Genomic DNA, 19,726 nt, shown 5'->3' with positions numbered 1-19,726 from the left:
TTTCCTCCTCTTCCTCTCATACAATACACAAAGTGGAAAGCTGCTCAATCAGATTGTAATGTCACTCAGGTGCTAAAAGGGGAGGGGTAATTCTGTGTAGGAAAAAAACTGTGTTCCCTAATGCACACCGAGTGAATAATATTACTACATAATAATAGTCAGATAATACGGAGATCTTAGTTGCGTATATCTGCAGATATAGGGTTAAGCCCCCAGGCCGATCGACAAGGCTTCTCCGTCACTGGGGGTCCCTAATACTAGGTATGGGCCCGGGGTGCAGGACCCCATGATGTCGGCACAGGTCGGCCACCCCAGGTCAGCACACAGGTGAGAATTAATAGGGGTTAATAAGAAGCACAGAAGTGCTATGTAAGTGGTGTGATTAAAATAATATATACAAAGTGATAGGAAAAATAATAAGTGTTAATAAAGTGTTAGGGTGTGCCGACCTGAAGCAGCCCAGCCATACCGACACAGGGGCCACTCTCATACCCAAGGTGTTGAGAATAATAAGAATAAGCAGGGTCAGAACAATCCTCATTGTTCCAGATTGGCCACGGAGGACTTGGTATCCGGAGCTGCAAGAGTTGCTCACAGAAGATCCGTGGCCTCTTCCTCTAAGGCAGGACCTGCTGCAACAGGGGCCCTGTCTGTTCCAAGACTTACCGCGGCTGCGTTTGACGGCATGGCGGTTGAACGCCGGATCCTAGCGGAAAAAGGGATTCCGGAGGAGGTAATTCCTACCCTGATCAAGGCTAGGAAAGACGTGACGTTGAAACATCACCGTATATGGCGAAAATATGTTTCTTGGTGTGAGGCCAGAGCTGCTCCTACGGAGGAGTTCCAGTTGGGCCGTCTGCTTCACTTCCTTCAAACGGGAGTGAATTTGGGCCTAAAATTAGGGTCCATAAAGGTTCAAATTTCGGCCTTATCCATTTTCTTTCAAAGAGAATTGGCTTCTCTTCCTGAAGTACAGACTTTTGTGAAGGGCATGCTGCATATTCAGCCTCCCTTTGTACCTTCGGTGGCGCCTTGGGACCTAAACGTAGTATTAAGTTTCCTCAAGTCACCTTGGTTTGAACCACTCAAAACAGTGGAGTTGAAATACCTCACTTGGAAAGTGGTCATGTTGTTGGCCTTAGCTTCTGCAAGGTGGGTTTCGGAATTGGCGGTTTTATCATATAAAAGCCCATACCTGATTTTTCATGTGGATAGGGCAGAGTTGAGGACTCGTCCTCAATTTCTGCCCAAGGTGGTCTCATCTTTTCATATGAACCAACCTATTGTCGTGCCTGTGGCTACACGGGACTTGGAGGATTCCGAGTCCCTGGATGTGGTCCGGGCTTTGAAGATTTATGTGACCAGAACAGCTAGGATCATGAAGACCGAAGCTTTGTTTGTTCTGTATGCGGCCAACAAGGTTGGCGCTCCTGCTTCAAAGGAGACTATTGCTCGCTGGATCTGTAACACGATTCAGCAGGCGCATTCTTCGGCAGTATTGCTATTGCCTAAATCGGTTAAGGCCCATTCCACTAGGAAGGTGGGCTCCTCTTGGGCGGCTGCCCGGGGGGTCTCGGCACTACAACTGTGCCGAGCTGCTACTTGGTCGGGGTCAAACACCTTTGCAAAGTTCTATAAGTTTGATACCCTGGCTGAGGAGGACCTCCTGTTTGCTCAATCGGTGTTGCAGAGTCATCCGCACTCTCCCGCCCGTTTGGGAGCTTTGGTATAATCCCCATGGTCCTTACGGAGTCCCCAGTATCCTCTAGGACGTTAGAGAAAATAAGATTTTACTTACCGGTAAATCTTTTTCTCGTAGTCCGTAGAGGATGCTGGGCGCCCGTCCCAAGTGCGGACTTCTTCTGCAAGACTTGTATAAAGTTATTGCTTACATAAGGGTTATGTTATAGTTGATCGGGTTTGATCCGAGGCTATGTTATTGTTCATACTGTTAACTGGGTAGTTTATCACAAGTTATACGGTGTGATTGGTGTGGCTGGTATGAATCTTGCCCTTAGATTTACAAAAATCCTTTCCTCGTACTGTTCATCTCCTCTGTGCACAGTTTCTCTAACTGAGGTCTGGAGGAGGGACATAGAGGGAGGAGCCAGTGCACACCCAGAATCCAAAGCTTTCTTAAAGTGCCCTATCTCCTGCGGAGCCCGTCTATCCCCCATGGTCCTTACGGAGTCCCCAGCATCCTCTACGGACTATGAGAAATAGATTTACCGGTAAGTAAAATCTTATTTTCTCTAACGTCCTAGAGGATGCTGGGACTCCGTAAGGACCATGGGGATAGACGGGCTCCGCAAGAGACATGGGCACTTTAAGAAAGACTTTGACTCTGGGTGTGCACTGGCTCCTCCCTCTATGCCCCTCCTCCAGACCTCAGTTTGATACTGTGCCCAGAGGAGATGGGTGCACTGCAGGGAGCTCTCCTGAGTTTCCTGCTAAGAAAGTATTTTAATTAGGTTTTTTATTTTCAGGGAGCACTGCTGGCAACAGACTCCCTGCATCGTGGGACTGAGGAGAGAGAAACAGCCCTAGTTCTCTGAGTTTCAAGGTCCTGTTTCTTAGGCTACTGGACACCATTAGCTGCAGAGGGAGTCGGAACACAGGTCTCACCCTGGAGTTCGTCCCAGAGCCGCGCCGCCGTCCTCCTCGTAGAGCCAGAAGATAGAAGCCGGGTGAGTATGAGAAGTAAGAAGGCTTCAAAGGCGGCAGAAGACTTCGTGATCTTCACTGAGGTAACGCACAGCACTGCAGCTGTGCGCCATTGCTCCCATACACCTCACACGGTCACTGTAAGGGTGCAGGGCGGGCGCCCTGGGCAGCAATATAAACCTCTATTATGGCATAAACACATATATACATGTACAGCTGGGCACTGTAAATGTATATAAAGAGCCCCCGCCATGTTTTTGAATAATTTTAGCGGGACAGAAGCCCGCCGCCGAGGGGGCGGGGCTTCTCCCTCAGCACTCACCAGCGCCATTTTTCTCCACAGCACAGCGCTGAGAGGAAGCTCCCCGGACTCTCCCCTGCTTACTGAGGTGACAGTGGGTTTTTCAAGAGGGGGGGGCACATAATTGGCGAAAAACGTGTTATTTCAGCGCTACTGGGGAAACATTCTGTGTTTTGCCTGGGTTATATAGCGCTGGGGTGTGTGCTGACATACTCTCTCTCTGTCTCTCCAAAGGGCCTGGTGGGGAACTGTCTTCAGATAAGAGCTTCCCTGTGTGTGTGGGGTGTGTCGGTACGCGTGTGTCGACATGTATGAAGTGGAAGGCTCGCCTAAGGAGGAGGGGGAGTGTATGAATGTCAGATCTTCATCGGCAGCGCCGACACCGGACTGGATGGAGATGTGGAATATCTTGAGTGCTAGTGTAAATTTATTACACAAGAGATTAGACAAGGCTGAGGCTAGGGAACAGTCAGGTAGTCAGACCATGCCTGTCCCTGTGTCACCAGGACCTTCCGGGTCTCAGAAGCGCACATTGTCCCAAATAATGGACACAGATACCGACACGGATTCAGACTCCAGTGTCGACTATGAGGAGGCAGAATTACAGCCAAAAGTGGTTAAGGGAATTCGATATATGATTATTGCAATAAAAGATGTTTTGCATATCACAGAGGAACCCCCTGTCCCTGACAAGAGGGTACACATGTATAAAGAGAAAAAGCCTGAGGTCACTTTTCCATCCTCTTATGAGCTGAGCGAGCTGTGCGAAAAGGCTTGGGAATCTCCAGACAAGAGGCTGCAGATTCCCAAGAGGATTCTTATGGCGTATCCTTTCCCGCAAACGGATAGGATATGATGGGAGTCTTCTCCTAAGGTGGACAAGGCTTTAACACGTTTATCAAAGAAGATAGCGCTGCCATCCCAAGATATACGGCTACCCTCAAGGATGCTGCTGATCGCAGACAGGAGGTTACCATGAAGTCCATTTACACACATTCAGGTACAATTCTTAGACCGGCAATGACGTCGACCTGGGTTTGTAGTGCTGTCGCAGCATGGACAGACTCCTTATCTACGGAAATTGAGACCCTAGATAAGGATACCATTTTAATGACCCTAGGGCATATAAAAGATGCTGCATTATATATGAGGGATGCTCAAAGAGACATTTGTTTGCTAAGTTCCAGAATAAACGCTATGTCTGTTTCTGCTAGGCGAGTCTTATGGACCCGACAGTGGACGGGTGATGCCGACTCAAAGAGGCATATGGAGTCTTTGCCTTACAAAGGTGAGGAGTTATTTGGAGAAGGCCTCTCGGACCTAGTCTCCACAGCTACAGCAGGTAAATCGAATTTTTTGCCTTATGTTCCCTCACAGCCTAAGAAAGCGCCTCATTATCAAATGCAGTCCTTTCGTTCGAATAAAAGCAAAAGAGTACGAGGATCGTCCTTTCTTGCCAGAGGAAAGAGCAGAGGGAAAAAGCTGCACACAGCTAGTTCCCAGGAATATGTCTGCCCCTGCAAAATCTACCGCATGACGCTGGGGCTTCCCTGGGGGAGTCCGCTCAAGTGGGGGCACATCTTCGACTTTTCAGCCACATCTGGGTTCATTCACAGGTGGATCCCTGGGCAATAGAAATTGTTTTTCAGGAATACAAGCTGGAATTCGAAGAGGTGCCTCCTCGCCGGTTTTTCAAATCGGCTCTACCTGCAGCTCACTCAGAGAGGGAGTTAGTGTTGAATGCAATACAAAAATTGTATCTTCAACAGGTAGTGGTCAAGGTTCCTCTACTGCAGCAAGGAAAGGGTTATTACTCAACCCTATTTGTGGTTCCGAAACCGGACGGTTCGGTCAGACCCATTTTGAATTTAAATTCCCTGAACCTATACTTGAAAAGGTTCAAATTCAAGATGGAATCGCTCAGGCCGGTCATCGCCAGCCTGGAAGGGGGGATTTTATGGTTTCCCTGGACATAAAAGATGCATACCTTCATGTTCCAATATTTCCTCCTCATCAGGCGTTCCTGAGATTTGCTGTACAAGATTGTCATTACCAATTTCAGACGTTGCCGTTTGGGCTTTCAACGGCCCCGAGGATTTTCACCAAGGTAATGGCGGAAATGATGGTGCTCCTGCCAAGCGAGGGGTCACAATTATCCCATACTTGGACGATCTCCTCATAAAAGCGAGATCTCGGGAGAAGTTACTGGACAGCGTGTCTCTGTCTTTGAAGGTGTTACAGCAACACGGCTGGATTCTCAATGTCCCGAAGTCACAGTTGGTTCCTACGACGTGTCTGACCTTCTTGGGCTTGATTCTGGACACAGACCAGAAGAAGGTTTTTCTTCCAATGGAAAAAACTCAGGAACTCATGACTCTGGTCAGGAACCTATTGAAGCCAAAACAGGTGTCAGTACATCACTGCACTCGAGTCCTGGGGAAAATGGTGGCATCGTACGAAGCCATTCCCTTTGGCAGGTTCCATGCGAGGACCTTCCAATGGGACCTACTGGACAAGTGGTCCGGGTCACATCTACAAATGCATCAAAGGATCACCCTGTACCCCAGAGCAAGGGTGTCTCTCCTGTGGTGGCTGCAGAGTGCTCACCTCCTAGAGGGTCGCAGGTTCGGCATTCAGGACTGGATCCTGGTGACCACAGACGCAAGTCTCCGAGGTTGGGGAGCAGTCACACAGGGAAGAAATTTCCAAGGTCTTTGGTCGGGTCTAGAGACTAGTCTCCACATCAACATCCTGGAGTTGAGGGTCATATACAACGCCCTACGTCAAGCGGAGGCATTACTTCGCGACAAACCAGTTCTGATTCAGTCGGACAATGTCACCGCAGTAGCTCATGTAAACCTCCAAGGCGGTACAAGGAGCAGGGTGGCAATGGCGGAAGCCACCAGGATTCTTCGCTGGGCGGAAAATCATGTAAGCGCATTATTAGCAGTGTTCATTCCGGGAGTGGACAACTGGGATGCAGACTTCCTCAGCAGACACGACCTGCATCCGGGAGAGTGGGGACTTTATCAGGAAGTCTTCACGCAGATCGCAGGTCGGTGGGAACTGCCCCAGATAGACATGATGGCGTCCCGTCTCAACACAAAGTTAAAAAGGTATTGCGCCAGGTCAAGAGATCCTCAGGCGATAGCTGTGGACGCCCTGGTGACACCGTGGGTGTTTCGGACGGTCTATGTGTTTCCTCCTCTTCCTCTTATACCCAAGGTGTTGAGAATAATAAGACAAAGAAGAGTGAGAACAATCCTCATTGTTCCAGATTGGCCGCGAAGGACTTGGTATCCGGATCTACAGGAATTGCTTACAGAAGATCCGTGGCCTCTTCCTTTAAGGCAGGACCTGCTGCAGCAGGGGCCCTGTCTGTTCCAAGACTTACCGCGGCTGCGTTTGACGGCATGGCGGTTGAACGCCGGATCCTAGCGGTCAAAGGTATTCTGGATGAGGTCATTCCTACGCTAATAAAGGCTAGGAAGGACGTGACATCAAAACATTATCACCGAATATGGAGAAAATATGTTTCTTGGTGTGAGGCCAGGAATGCTCCTACGGAGGAATTCCATCTGGGTCGTCTCCTTCACTTCCTGCAAACTGGAGTGAATTTGGGCCTAAAATTAGGCTCCATAAAAGTTCAGATTTCGGCCTTATTCATTTTCTTTCAAAAGGAATTGGCCTCTCTACCTGAAGTACAGACTTTTGTAAAGGGAGTACTACATATTCAGCCTCCTTTTGTACCTCCGGTGGTGCCTTGGGACCTTAACGTGGTGTTAAGTTTCCTTAAGTCACATTGGTTTGAACCACTCAAAACGGTGTATTTAAAATATCTCACTTGGAAGGTGGTCATGTTGTTAGCCTTGGCTTCGGCTAGGCGAGTTTCGGAATTGGCGGCTTTATCACATAAAAGCCCCTATCTGGTTTTCCATATGGATAGAGTGGAGTTGCGGACCCGTCCTCAATTCCTACCTAAGGTGGTCTCATCCTTTCATATGAACCAACCTATTGTCATGCCTGTGGCTACTCGTGACTTGGAGGATTCCGAGTCCCTTGATGTGGTCAGGGCTTTGAAAATTTACGTGGCCAGAACGGCTAGGATCAGAAAAACAGAAGCACTGTTTGTCCTGTATGCAGCCAACAAGGTTGGCGGCCCTGCTTCAAAGCAGACTATTGCTCGCTGGATCGGTAACACGATCCAGCAAGCGCATTCTACGGCAGGATTGCCGTTACCAAAATCGGTTAAGGCCCATTCCACTAGGAAGGTGGGCTCGTCTTGGGCGGCTGCCCGAGGGGTCTCGGCACTACAGCTGTGCCGAGCTGCTACTTGGTCGGGGTCAAACACCTTTGCAAAGTTTTATAAGTTTGATACCCTGGCTGAGGAGGACCTCATGTTTGCTCAATCGATGCTGCAGAGTCATCCGCACTCTCCCGCCCGTTTGGGAGCTTTGGTATAATCCCCATGGTCCTTACGGAGTCCCAGCATCCTCTAGGACGTTAGAAAAAATAAGATTTTAAACCTACCGGTAAATCTTTTTCTCGTAGTCCGTAGAGGATGCTGGGCGCCCGTCCCAAGTGCGGACTACTTCTGCAAGACTTGTATATAGTTATTGCTTAAATAAGGGTTATGTTATAGTTTCATCGGTTTTGGACCGAAACTATGTTGTTGTTCATACTGTTAACTGGTTAGTTTAACACAAGTTATACGGTGTGATTGGTGTGGCTGGTATGAATCTTGCCCTTGGATTAACTAAAATCCTTTCCTCGTACTGTCCATCTCCTCTGGGCACAGTTTCTCTAACTGAGATCTGGAGGAGGGGCATAGAGGGAGGAGCCAGTGCACACCCAGAGTCAAAGTCTTTCTTAAAGTGCCCATGTCTCCTGCTGAGCCCGTTTATCCCCATGGTCCTTACGGAGTCCCAGCATCCTCTACGAACTACGAGAAAAAGATTTACCGGTAGGTTTAAAATCTTATTTTTAACCATTATAGTCAAGGACCACTAAACTGTCCAAGATGGGGAATTAAGCACCATCCTTTATATACAGGTTGAGTATCCCTTATCCAAAATGCTTGGGACCAGAGGTATTTTGGATATCGGATTTTTCCGTATTTTGGAATAATTGCATACCATAATGAGATATCATGGTGATGGGACCTAAATATAAGCACAGAATGCATTTATGCTACATATACACCTTATACACACAGACTGAAGGTCATTTTAGACAATATTTTTTATAACTTTGTGCATTAAACAAAGTGTGTGTACATTCACACAATTCATTTATATTTCATATACACCTTATATACACAGCCTAAAGGTCATTTAATACAATATTTTTAATAACTTTGTGTATTAAACAAAGTTTGTGTACATTGAGCCATCAAAAAACAAAGGTTTCACTATCTCTCTCTCACTCAAAGAAGTCCGTATTTCGGAATATTCCGTATTTCGGAATATTTGGATATGGGATACTCAACCTGTATTGGTTAACTTTTATTCCCCCAAAATCCACTCAATGTTACTTGTTCCAAATGCTCAGTTCTTTATTGGACTTTTAACAGCTCCCTTGATTCCCCTGTACACAGTGTTTACACAAGATTGTATATAATCCTTTTAAGTCTCTCTCCAGTGCAACAGATCTTGCATGACACACTTCATCCTACTACTTGGTCAAATCCTAGTCAGGTCACAGTGCACATAGAGAATCCTCAGTCCTGTAAATGCCTCATCATCTGGCACCTTGATGATTGACTCATCTTAATCCTTGAATATGTGTGTAACTAGACACTGATATTAACTATCCTTTCCTACCAATGCCAACCCATAAATTAGCCACGTGGGGGATGACCATAAGGCAGTGTTTTGGGGCAATCTGATAAGAACCACTGCACATGCTAAATAGAAAAGTTGATTGCAGAAATTGCCCAAACATACTAAACTGGTTGCTTGTTTCAACAGAATTCACAAAGTACCAGGTTTAGATGCAGACTATTACAAACTAGTGGCTGCGCGAGAACTTCCAAGGCTTAATCTTCCCTTAAATTACTTAACCAATCTTTTTACGAGGGAGGAGCTAAGGCAAGCAGGTTAATAGTGACCAATTTGAGGTGTAAAATCTCAGAGAGTAATGTTCTCAGAGTCTGGTCTCACCCAGGAATATGTTCATGATCCCATTGAAATCACAGGGAAGTTACAGATGAAAGGTCTTAAATCAAACAAGGCCCTGGCTCCAGGTTCATGGCCCTCTGTTATAATGCATTCAATTCTATACTCTACCCCTTCTTGCTGAGGTGTTCAGCATGATTTCTGGTGGCTCGTTCTTAAGGCCAGAATTATAGTTTTACCTAAGAACGGGAAAGATGCATCCAATTGTGCTCATTATAGACTTATATCACTGTAAATACTAACATCAGAATTACAGTGAAGATCCTCGCAACCCGTCTGAATGTTGTCTTACCTTGCTTGGTCCATAACAATCGAGTGGATTTTATACCTGGTAGGCAGCTCTGATAATAACTTCTACATAGTCATCTTTATTAAGTGGCAACTCACTTGAGCCAGGCTGTAGTTTGGTTTGTGAGTTCACAGGCTTCATGATGGGTTCAACCGGAAACTAGCTTCTGTAAGATCTCTACTATGGGTCAGATGTATTAAGCCTGGAGAAGTGATAAAGTGGAAGTTAATAATGCAACAGTCAGTCAGCTCCTAGCTGTCATTTTTTAAACCCAGCCAGTAACTTGACAGTTAAAAGCTGATTGGTTGGTGCTCTATGATGGGTTCTACTGGAAGCTAGCTTCTGTAATGTCTAATAATCTGTCTTCTATATTTGTGTTCAGGCTGCCATTAGACTTGATTCTGTACGAACACCCCGTGTCACTGTCTCTTTGTGTTCCATTTGAAACTGGTTTAAAACTAATTTCTCTTACGTCCTAGAGGATGCTGGGGTCCACATTAGTACCATGGGGTATAGACGGGTCCACCAGGAGCCATTGGCACTTTAAGAGTTATAGTGTGGGCTGGCTCCTCCCTCTATGCCCCTCTTACCAGACTCAGTTTAGAAAATGTGCCCGGAGGAGCCAGTCACAGCTTAGGGGAGCTCCATAGGAGCTCTTCTAGTTTTATTATTTTATTTTCGAGTTTAGGCACAGGGAGGCTGCTGGCAACAGCCTCCCTGCTTCGAGGGACTTAGTGGGGAGTAGTGTCCGCCCTGAGGGGTCCGAGCCACTATCTCCGCTGACAGGACACTGAGCTCCTGAGGGTGCTGATCGTTAGCTGCCCCAGGCAACCGCTCACTCCCGCAGCATGCTGCCACACCCTAACAGAGCCAGAAGAACAGGAGGTGGTGAGATATGGCGGCACAAGGGTAGGAGCGCAGCTCTGAACGGCTGCGCTCCGAGAAGGCTCAGCGGCACACAGTGTTGGTGCTATGAGGGTCGTCCTGAGCCAGCGTCTGAATACCCTAAACTGGTCACAGACGCTAACTGGAGACTGAATCCCCAGGCTAGCGACAGAATCCTCAGTACACAGACGCTAACCGGGGTCTGAATCCCCCGGCTAGTGACAGAATCCTCAGGCCAGTATAAAGAATTTGTGCGGAAGACGCGCCATCTTCAGGGGGCGGAGCTTCTCAGAGAGGACCCAGCAGCGTTCAGAAACTCAGGTGTTAAAGAATGCTATGGCAGTTTGGTCAGGTTCTGTTCTTATTCCGGCAAGACCCCCTACTATGTTCCCACAGAAACGTGCACTTGCCCAAATAATGCAAGATGACACGGATACCGACTCTGATACAGCAGACGATGATGGGGACGTGCTTCCCTTGCAAAGGGGGTGCAGCTCATGATTGAGGCCATTAGAGATCTATTAAACATTACTGACACGTCACCTGAGCAGGTTGAGGAGGCTTACTTTACTGACAATAAGACAGCCTCGCTAACCTTCCCTGCGTCTAATGGGAAAACCCCGAGAAAAAATTCCAGATCCCCAAAAGGGTTCTGGTAGCCTTTCCCTTCCCTGAGGAGGATCGAAAAAAGTGAGAAAACCCACCCATAGTTGACGCATCTGTCTCCAGACTGTCTAAAAAGGTGGTTTTACCTGTCCCTGTCATAAGATTGACACTACACTCAAATCCATATACACTGCTTCAGGAGTGGCGTTAAGGCCCACCATTGCCTGTGCATGGATTTCTAAAGCCATAGTAAAGTGGTCAGGCACATTACTAGAGGATTTAGATACAATGGATAGAAATTACATTGAATTGTTTTTACGTAACATACAAGATTCTGCGGGGTTCATGGTGGAATCCATGAAGGACCTGGGTGCACTGACTGCACGGATATCTGCCATGTCTGTCTCGGCTCGCAGGGGACTCTGGCTACGCCAATGGTCTGCAGACGCGAAATCCAGGAGAAGTGTGAAGAACCTACCCTACACAGGAGAGGCTCTATTTGGGGAAGCATTAGATGCGTGGATTTCCAAGGCAACCGCGGATAAGTCACCTTTCCTTCCCTCTGCTACTGCTTCTTCGAGGAAACCTTTTTCCCCAACTGCATCGCAGTCTTTTCGGACCGCTAGAACAAAAATGTCCAAACCTCATACCACCTTCTTTAGGGGTGGTCGTGCAAAATCCAAAAATCCTGCACCTGCAGGCTCCCAGGACCAGAAACCTGCTTCTGGTTCCTCAAAATCCTCAGCATGACGGTGGACCGCACAGCCTAGAGGACGGGTTGGTGGGTGCGAGACTCAGACGTTTCAGCAACGTCTGGGTGTCGTCCGGCCAGGATCCCTGGGTACAGGATATTGTGTCCCAGGGGTACAGAATGGAGTTTCAAGAACTCACGTCTCACCGATTCTTCAAATCAGGCTTGCTAGCGTTGCTGACAGACAGGGCGATCCTACAGGACGCCTTCCGAAAATTGGAAATGTCACCGGTCATTGTCCCAGTTCCACCGCGTTTGCAACGCAAGGGTTACTATTCGAACCTTTTCATGGTACGGAAACCGGATGGTTCGGTCAGACCTATTTTGAACTTGAAGTCGCTAAACCCTTACCTGAGGGATTTCAAATTCAAAATGGAATCTCTGAGAGTGGTGATCTCAGGTCTGGAGGGCGGAGAGTTTCTGGTATCCCTGGATATCAAGGATGCGTACCTCCACATTCCGATTTGGCCGCCGATCCAGGCTTATCTCAGATTTGCACTGTTAGACAGTCGCTATCAGTTTCAGGCACTGCCGTTCGGCCTCTCCACAGCACCAAGGGTGTTCACCAAGGTGATGACAGAGATGATGGTTCTCCTCCGCAGACGGGGTGAACATAATCCCATATCTGGAAAATCTACTGATAAACGCATCGTCCAGGGAGACGTTGTTGCAGTCCATTGCTCTCACGACTCATCTGCTCAGGAAACACCGTTGGATCCTGAACCTTCGAAAGTCACAGGTGCTCTGAAAATCTATGTGAAGAGGACTGCTCGTCACAGAAAAACGTTTGTCCTGTATGATCCAAAGAAAATTGGGTGTCCTGCTTCTGAGCAAACGATCTCTCGCTGGATCAGGTTCACTATCCAGCATGCGTATTCTACGGCAGGATTGCTGTGTCCAAAATATGTTAAGGACCACTCTACTCGTAAGGTGGGCTCTTCCTGGGCAGCTGCCCGGGGTGTCGCGGCTTTACAGCTTTGCCGAGCGGCTACTTGGTTGGATCAAACACGTTTGCTAAGTTCTACAAGTTCGATACTTTGGCCTCTGAGGACCTGAAGTTTGGTCAGTCAGTTCTGCAGGAGCCTCCACGCTTTCCCTCCCGTTCTGGGAGCTTTGGTACATCCCCATGGTACTAATGTGGACCCCAGCATCCTCTAGGACATAAGAGAAAATAGGATTTTAATTACCTACCGGTAAATCCTTTTCTCGTAGTCCGTAGAGGATGCAGGGCGCCCACCCAGCGCTTCGTTATCCTGCAGTAGTTACTTGATTCAGTACGACTTTGTTCTTAGTTAAGTACTGCGTTGTTACTTGGTTAAGTAATGTTTTCAACTATTGCTGAGTTTCAAGCTAGTTAGCTTGGTTTGCCTTGTGTGAGAGCTCGTATGAATCTCGCCACTATCTGTGTATTTCCTTCTCTCGAAGTATGTCCGTTACCTCGGCCACAGTTTCTAGACCGAGTCTGGTAGGAGGGGCATAGAGGGAGGAGCCAGCCCACACTATTAAACTCTTAAAGTGCCAATGGCTCCTGGTGGACCTGTCTATACCCCATGGAATTAATGTGTACCCCAGCATCCTCTACGGACTACGGGAAAAGGATTTACCGGTAGGTAATTAAAATCCTATTTTTGATAGTCTTATTTATACCTCCTGAAACCCCCTTCTGGCAAAACACTGAATTTTCTTTGGGTTACTGTTACTGTCACCTCATACCTCACTAACCGCTCCTTCTCTGTGTCTGCCTCCGGAACCACCTCACACCCTTCCATCCTTCCTGTTGGTGTCCCTCAGGGTTCTGTCCTAGGCCCCCTTCTGTTCTCCCTCTACACCTCTTCCCTGGGTGCGCTCATTAACTCCTTTGGCCTTCAATACCACCTCTATGCTGATGACACACAACTCTACCTCTCCTCTCCTGATCTGTCGCTCTCTGTCCTCTCTCAGGTCTCCAGCTGCCTCTCTGCCATCTCCTCCTGGATGTCTGAGCGCTCTCTGAAGCTCAACATGGATAAAACTGAACTTATTATCTTTCCCCCAGCCAGAGCAACACCCCCTACAAATATCTCTATCACTGTTAACAACACTATCATCACCCCCGTTCCCCAACTCCGCTGCCTGGGCGTCACTCTTGACTCCTCCCTCTCCTTTGCACCCTACATCCAAGCTCTGGCGCAATCTTGTCTGTTCCAGCTACGCAACATTGCTCGCATCAGGCCATTTCTCTCCCAGAGTGCAACTAAACTTATCATCCACTCACTGGTCATCTCACGATTCGACTACTGCAATGTGCTCGTCACTGGCCTCACTTGCTCCCCTCCAATCTGTCCTCAACTCCGCAGCTAGGCTCATCTTCCTCTCCCGCCGCTCCACTTCTGCCACTCCCCTTCGACAAAATCTACACTGGCTCCCATTCCCCTACAGAATCCTCTTCAAACTCCTCACCCTCACATACAAGGCCATCTCTAATTCCACTGCTCCCTACATCTCCAACCTCCTCTCCCTTCATACTCCCTCCCGCCCACTACGGTTGGCTGATGACCGTCGCCTCTCCTCTGCCTTGGTCACTGCTCCCCATGCACGAGTTCAGGATTTTGCCCGTGCTGCACCCCTTCAGTGGAATGCGCTCCCCCGCTCCATTAGACTCTCCCCGACCTTGCAAAGCTTCAAACGGGCACTGAAAACCCACCTATTTATCAAAGCGTACCCCTCCAATGCATAACCTAGTCCTTAGGCTGCTCCTCCATCCCCCTGCCCCATGCCTTGGACATCTCTGCTTTGCTCGCATACCACCATCAGGCTTCTACCTGCTTGCTTGCACCTCATGTCATCTGTCTGTTGCCCCTCCCCACTAGATTGTTAGCTCTTCAGAGCAGGGCCCTCTTTCCTCTTGTCTAAGCCCTCTTCTTGACACATTTCACTCAGCGACCATCTTTACCTGCTTTTTCTCCTGCTGGTAAAGGCTCATCTCTATCTGTGGCCGCCAGCCCCAAGTAGTACAATGATTACTCCTTCGCTACTTACATCTAAGCTGTATTATGTTTTGAGAATTGTGGTGCTCTTTGTTACCTGCACTCCATTTTTATTATTTATTTACTGTTATGCTAAGTTTTGTCTCCCTGTACTGCCCTTTGTACGGCGCTGCGAAACACTTGTGGCGCCCTATAAATAAAATGTAATAATAAAAAAATAATAATCTGCTTTTACCTGTAGATTAAGGTACTATTAAGTCTTTTTTTAAAGACACCCTTGAAAAAGACTGTAATTGTCAAAATGCGTAGGTGGATGGCTGTGCAGATGTGAAACTGGGAACCTGAGAAAATAGTAATTACTTGAACTCCTTATTTCCTGGGAAGTTGGTGCTTCTTTTACCATAATTGTATACATGCGTATTTACTGCTACTGTCCAGTATGCATTCCTACGAGCCAATGGTAGATTTGTTTATTTTTGTGATTTTATCTTTGATTCACTGGTTTTACGCTATGAGGAGCCACTCCTTGTGCTTTATTTGAGGAAACTGGAATTAAAGGAACAAGGCAAAAAGATGACATACACTGTAGGCTAGTTCCACATCAAAATATGCTCTGTAAGTGTAGGATCTGCACATAGGAGATGTAACAGTATTTATTAGGTGTCCTTTTGGTTTTCTCCTGAGGTGGATACAACGATGAATTGCAACATCTGTATTATTTGGACTTGATTTCTCTGTACCCACATTTGGATGTACTGCATCACAAATTGTATGTTTTACTCTTACTTTAGATGTATAAAGGCATATCTATTGAGATCATACTACTGTGTGCTGTGGACCCAGTTTAGGCATCATTCCTCACTACCCAACATGGTTGTGTATTTGGTCTTGTCTTGTAAAATACAGTACATTAAAAAAAATTTTTACTAAAGTACTAATAATGCCCACTGTATACTCTAGTAGTATACAGTACATTAAGGGGCAAATAAAGAGTAACCAAGCATATTTTAAAATATTTTAATTCATATAAGGTTAATTTGTTTAATGGTATGTTATAACAATTTGATCAATTCAATAAAGCGCGGATTGATTAACGAATGGAGGGAGGTCCCAGTGCGTTTTAATTCAGCATGCTGTTATGCCGGAGAATACCGGTTCTCTTGGACTAAACAGGGTGTTTAGTCGCGAGAACCGGCATTCTCCAACTTAAGTGCCCATTGCGATGCTGCTGTTTTCCTGCCCAAAGGATATGTTTTGAAAGTAGTTAGAACTTGAATTTACTACAGCATTTTCATCTTTAGGGTGCCGGTGTATGTAGATTTATTTCTACAGCTTGGCCCCATAGTGATTTGTCTTTCCTAACTTTAGCAGTTTAAACCAAGAAAGACACTGATAGCACAGTGGTGGGAGCGGACTAAAGACAGAAGACTGGTGGCGGTGGTTACACTGGTCAGAGGACTTGAAAAGGCTCTCTCCTCCTACTGCATGTGCAATAGTGCATGCACAGTAGCCCAGCTCATCTGGGATTGCTGACCGTCTGGACTGTCCAAAGTAATCCCTGATGCGTCACAGCTGTCAGTCTGACAGAATTGTGGATCAGTAATGACAACAGCGGGCCTCTTACTCCCCAGGGGCCTCGGTACGAAGCACTGTTGGTAGTTCCGCCCCTGATGGATTAGGTCTCATTGGTTCGGGGGGGGATGTTCCCATGTTTCAGATGTCTGTAAAGCGACTGAGTCCTATGGGAGAAAAGCGCTATATAAACATTATTATTATTATTATTATTATTATTATTATTATTATTATGATGTAAAATGTCCTTGATAGAGATCCTGTAGACAGAGAGAGGTGTTTTATAGTTTGAAAAATTCAGACAATCCTATTTTGGTTCTCAATTTTAGTTCCCTGTGAGAGACCAAATACTATGCTGCAGAGTACCTGATCTTGTTTGAGTTACACTATAACTGTTCAATCTGCACCAGCAAAATTCCTATACTCTTTTGTGTCAATCATATTTTGTAAAAACCGGTAATTCCTCCATAAAACTTTATTGTTAAATGTACATCTTCAACTTATCCAGTATCCGGTTAGCCCCTATGCGATTTCTGCTGATCAAAACGTCTGGATATTGCGATTAATTACCATTTAGTCCAGTGTTTTTTTTTCAATACGTGGATAAATTCTCTGTTTTGCTAATAATCGAGCGGTAGATGCGTTCAGAATGACAATGACCACAGCAACATGTCAACACCCAATTTTAAGTCTAACATAAACCCAACGCTAAACTCTAAACCCGAATCCTAAAATTTGTATTGTTGACACTTCATACAGTATGTTGACATTTTGCAGGTGTTGACATTTTAACCATGTCAGCATTATTATATTCAACATTATGGTGTTAAACTTTTGTGGGTCGACAATGAGATTGTCGATATGGCGACTACAACCAGTTTTTGTGTATATCACATTGAAAACGCATCTTGGAGATGACCAAATAAGCTATCCTTTCCTGAATCTTGACACTTCAAATATGAAAATGTTCTTTAAAGAAGTAGTATAAGTGTGAATACTCTACTACCCCACTCCTATGAGAATATTTGCTGTTTATTTGTAAATACTGCCCTTATATACATTTAATGGAACCAGAGCATCATTGGCGACAGTGGGACTAGAACTACAGATCTAGCGTGTGGTGAATGGGAACTGTCACCTGCGCGCTGGCTACACAGATATCACATGCCGCTTCAGGGAGAGGCTGGCTCAGGTTGGCTGGTGTGACTGTTGGTGGTAGTTAGAGCAGCCATTTTAGGAGAGAGTTGCTGGGCAGCTTAGAGGGAAGCAAGTCTGATGCATCTCCAGTTCCTGATGTCTGGTCTGAAGAAGCAGCAGACCGGATATCACAGCAGTCTCCTGTGAATCTTCCCAGCTTCCGACGGCTTGTTGAGGCGATGCTGGATTTGGTTCCCTGTGTCTGCAGCCAGAGAGGTAGCACTGGAGGCAGCCCCAGCTTGGAGTCAGCCAAGGAGATGGCCAGCTGCCACATTGACCAGGTTGTGACAAGGAGGGAGAGATCTGTAAATCCCCAATTACCTCACCACTCACATCATCACCAGGAAAATAGGAATAGAAATTCCCCAATAGTCAGTTTATTACACCCCAGCAGCTTTGCACGCCGTTATTTAAGTAACTGTTACCACACGTAGAATAACGGTAGCACAGCGACAGAGTGACTAGCTCCCTGATTAGTACTCCTAAGTAGAGAATTCATCCAGATTCATGGAACTCCCTCATCATACCGGATAGTGCCAATTCATAGGCCTATGGTGCGAGAGGTGGCAGGATTAAGAAATGCACCTATGGACGGCTATTACCTAGGAAAGCAAAACGGATGTCAGTATTAACTTTACTAAAGGAAACCGCTTTAAAGCAACCAGTATAACTCTAAGTGGGCTATTGCCAGTAACTCTACTAAGTTGGAGACTAATCAGGGATTAGCCAGAAAGACACAAATTCACCAATGGTTTATGTTGCCGCACAGCAAAGGAAGGATTGATACATTACAAATGTATTGCTTATAGAAGGGATAGAACTGCAAATTGCCTGGAAAGATAGAACTGGCTATAGTTGATATTCTTTAACCCTTTGGTTTATTACACTCACTTCAGACTTCACACTGTCTCAGGAAATAACCCTTCAAGGACAAGTGTACACAAAGCTTATTATACCTAGCTACAATAGACAGTGGTTTTATGGGGCCCCAATTGCAGGAATATTGTAACGCAATTGTTTCTGTACAAATGTCATTTGAATGTGATAAGAATGTCAAAAGTTAATATGTATTCCTGTGCTTACGATATATGCATATATTTAATTTAAGCTGTTATCGAATGTGGTAATCTTTTAAAGTTAATTACCACTGAGGAAAACTTCACCATGGTATTCCAGTTAAATAAATTCATGCAACGAAATTGTAAAGTTAATGTATGCGAGTAATCTAACTTGAATTACAATGTGTTGTGAACTGACATTGATATATATATTCCTGTAAGGCTTCCGTGATACTTACCTTGGTGGTGTCATAGATGTCTAGCCTGTCTGCTCTTCTAGATCTTGAGTATGCTGCAAATTAAACCTTATGGGCCCTACACACTGGGTGAGAATTATGAACGATCTTGTCATTAATGAACGAGATACCGTTCATATCTTTCAGTGTGGAGGTACCAGCGATGAACGATGCGTGGCCTCGCGCTCGTTCATCGCTGGTGCCCCGTCGCTTGTGCATGCAGGCCAATATGGACGATCTTGTCCATATTTGCCTGCACTGCTATGGAGCCGGGTGACGGTGGGAGTGAAGAAACTTCACTCCCTCCGTCACTGCCCCCCCCCTCCCCCTCGCAGCCGGGTCGGCCGTATCCGCCATCGGGCAGCTCGGCGGCGGATCGACAAATGTGTAGGGCCCATAAAACATCCTTAGATTACATCTGTTTTTCTTCATATGAAGATGGTTTTCTTTTTCCTAAGCTGTATACTAAAATGCATTTTATGATGATAGGTTGAAGAAGCAGTCGCTGTCTTGCAAGCCCACCATGCTAAGGATGGTCCACATAAAACCGGCACACCTTCTCTCATGTAACGTTCTCCTAACTATTGGTGATGCTTATGGACTGGTGACAACTGTACAATTTGTATGAAAAGCACAGTGGATGCAGTTTGTACATATTTACAAAAAATGCTAGTATTTTGTTTGAGTCTCTATTCAGTATTGTGTGAGGTACAGTAAATTATGTTTTCAGAAATGAACAGTAACTGTATATAATTTTGGGGATTTTTTTTTTTACATTTTTTTTTATTTTGATTTCTGCATTAAACAAAAACTTTGCCACTGCAAACTTGTTTTTTTTAATTTTCTTTTCAAAGTAAATTACTAATTGTACTTCTGTTTTGCTCAGTTTGGGAAAATTTCAGCTATAAATAAAACTACTGTACTTATTACCATATCAAGGATTACCAGAAAGTTGAAGTATATGTATACAATTGTGTGGTATAGCTCATAGACAGTTAAAAGATAGACAGACATTAGTTAGACAC

General features: G+C 45.9%; 1 protein-coding gene across 8 annotated transcripts in view; it reads left to right on the top strand.

The window, feature by feature from the left end:
* PABPC1L (poly(A) binding protein cytoplasmic 1 like) overlaps nt 1-19,517 on the top strand; it is a 472,274-nt gene extending 452,757 nt beyond the window's left edge. For 7 of the 8 annotated variants that reach the window (XM_063959585.1, XM_063959583.1, XM_063959584.1 and 4 more), the window contains one exon: nt 19,191-19,517. In XM_063959585.1, the coding sequence (XP_063815655.1) occupies nt 19,191-19,271 (81 nt within the window). In that variant the 3' untranslated portion in view covers nt 19,272-19,517. The remainder of the gene's footprint in view (nt 1-19,190) is intronic. The other variant, XM_063959589.1, reaches the window with a different exon arrangement.
* Nucleotides 19,518-19,726: the final 209 nt, after the last annotated feature.

This window comes from Pseudophryne corroboree, chromosome 3, assembly GCF_028390025.1.
Source record: "Pseudophryne corroboree isolate aPseCor3 chromosome 3, aPseCor3.hap2, whole genome shotgun sequence".
Taxonomy (NCBI): Eukaryota; Metazoa; Chordata; class Amphibia; order Anura; family Myobatrachidae; genus Pseudophryne; species Pseudophryne corroboree.
This window is presented reverse-complemented; position numbering and strand designations above follow the sequence as displayed.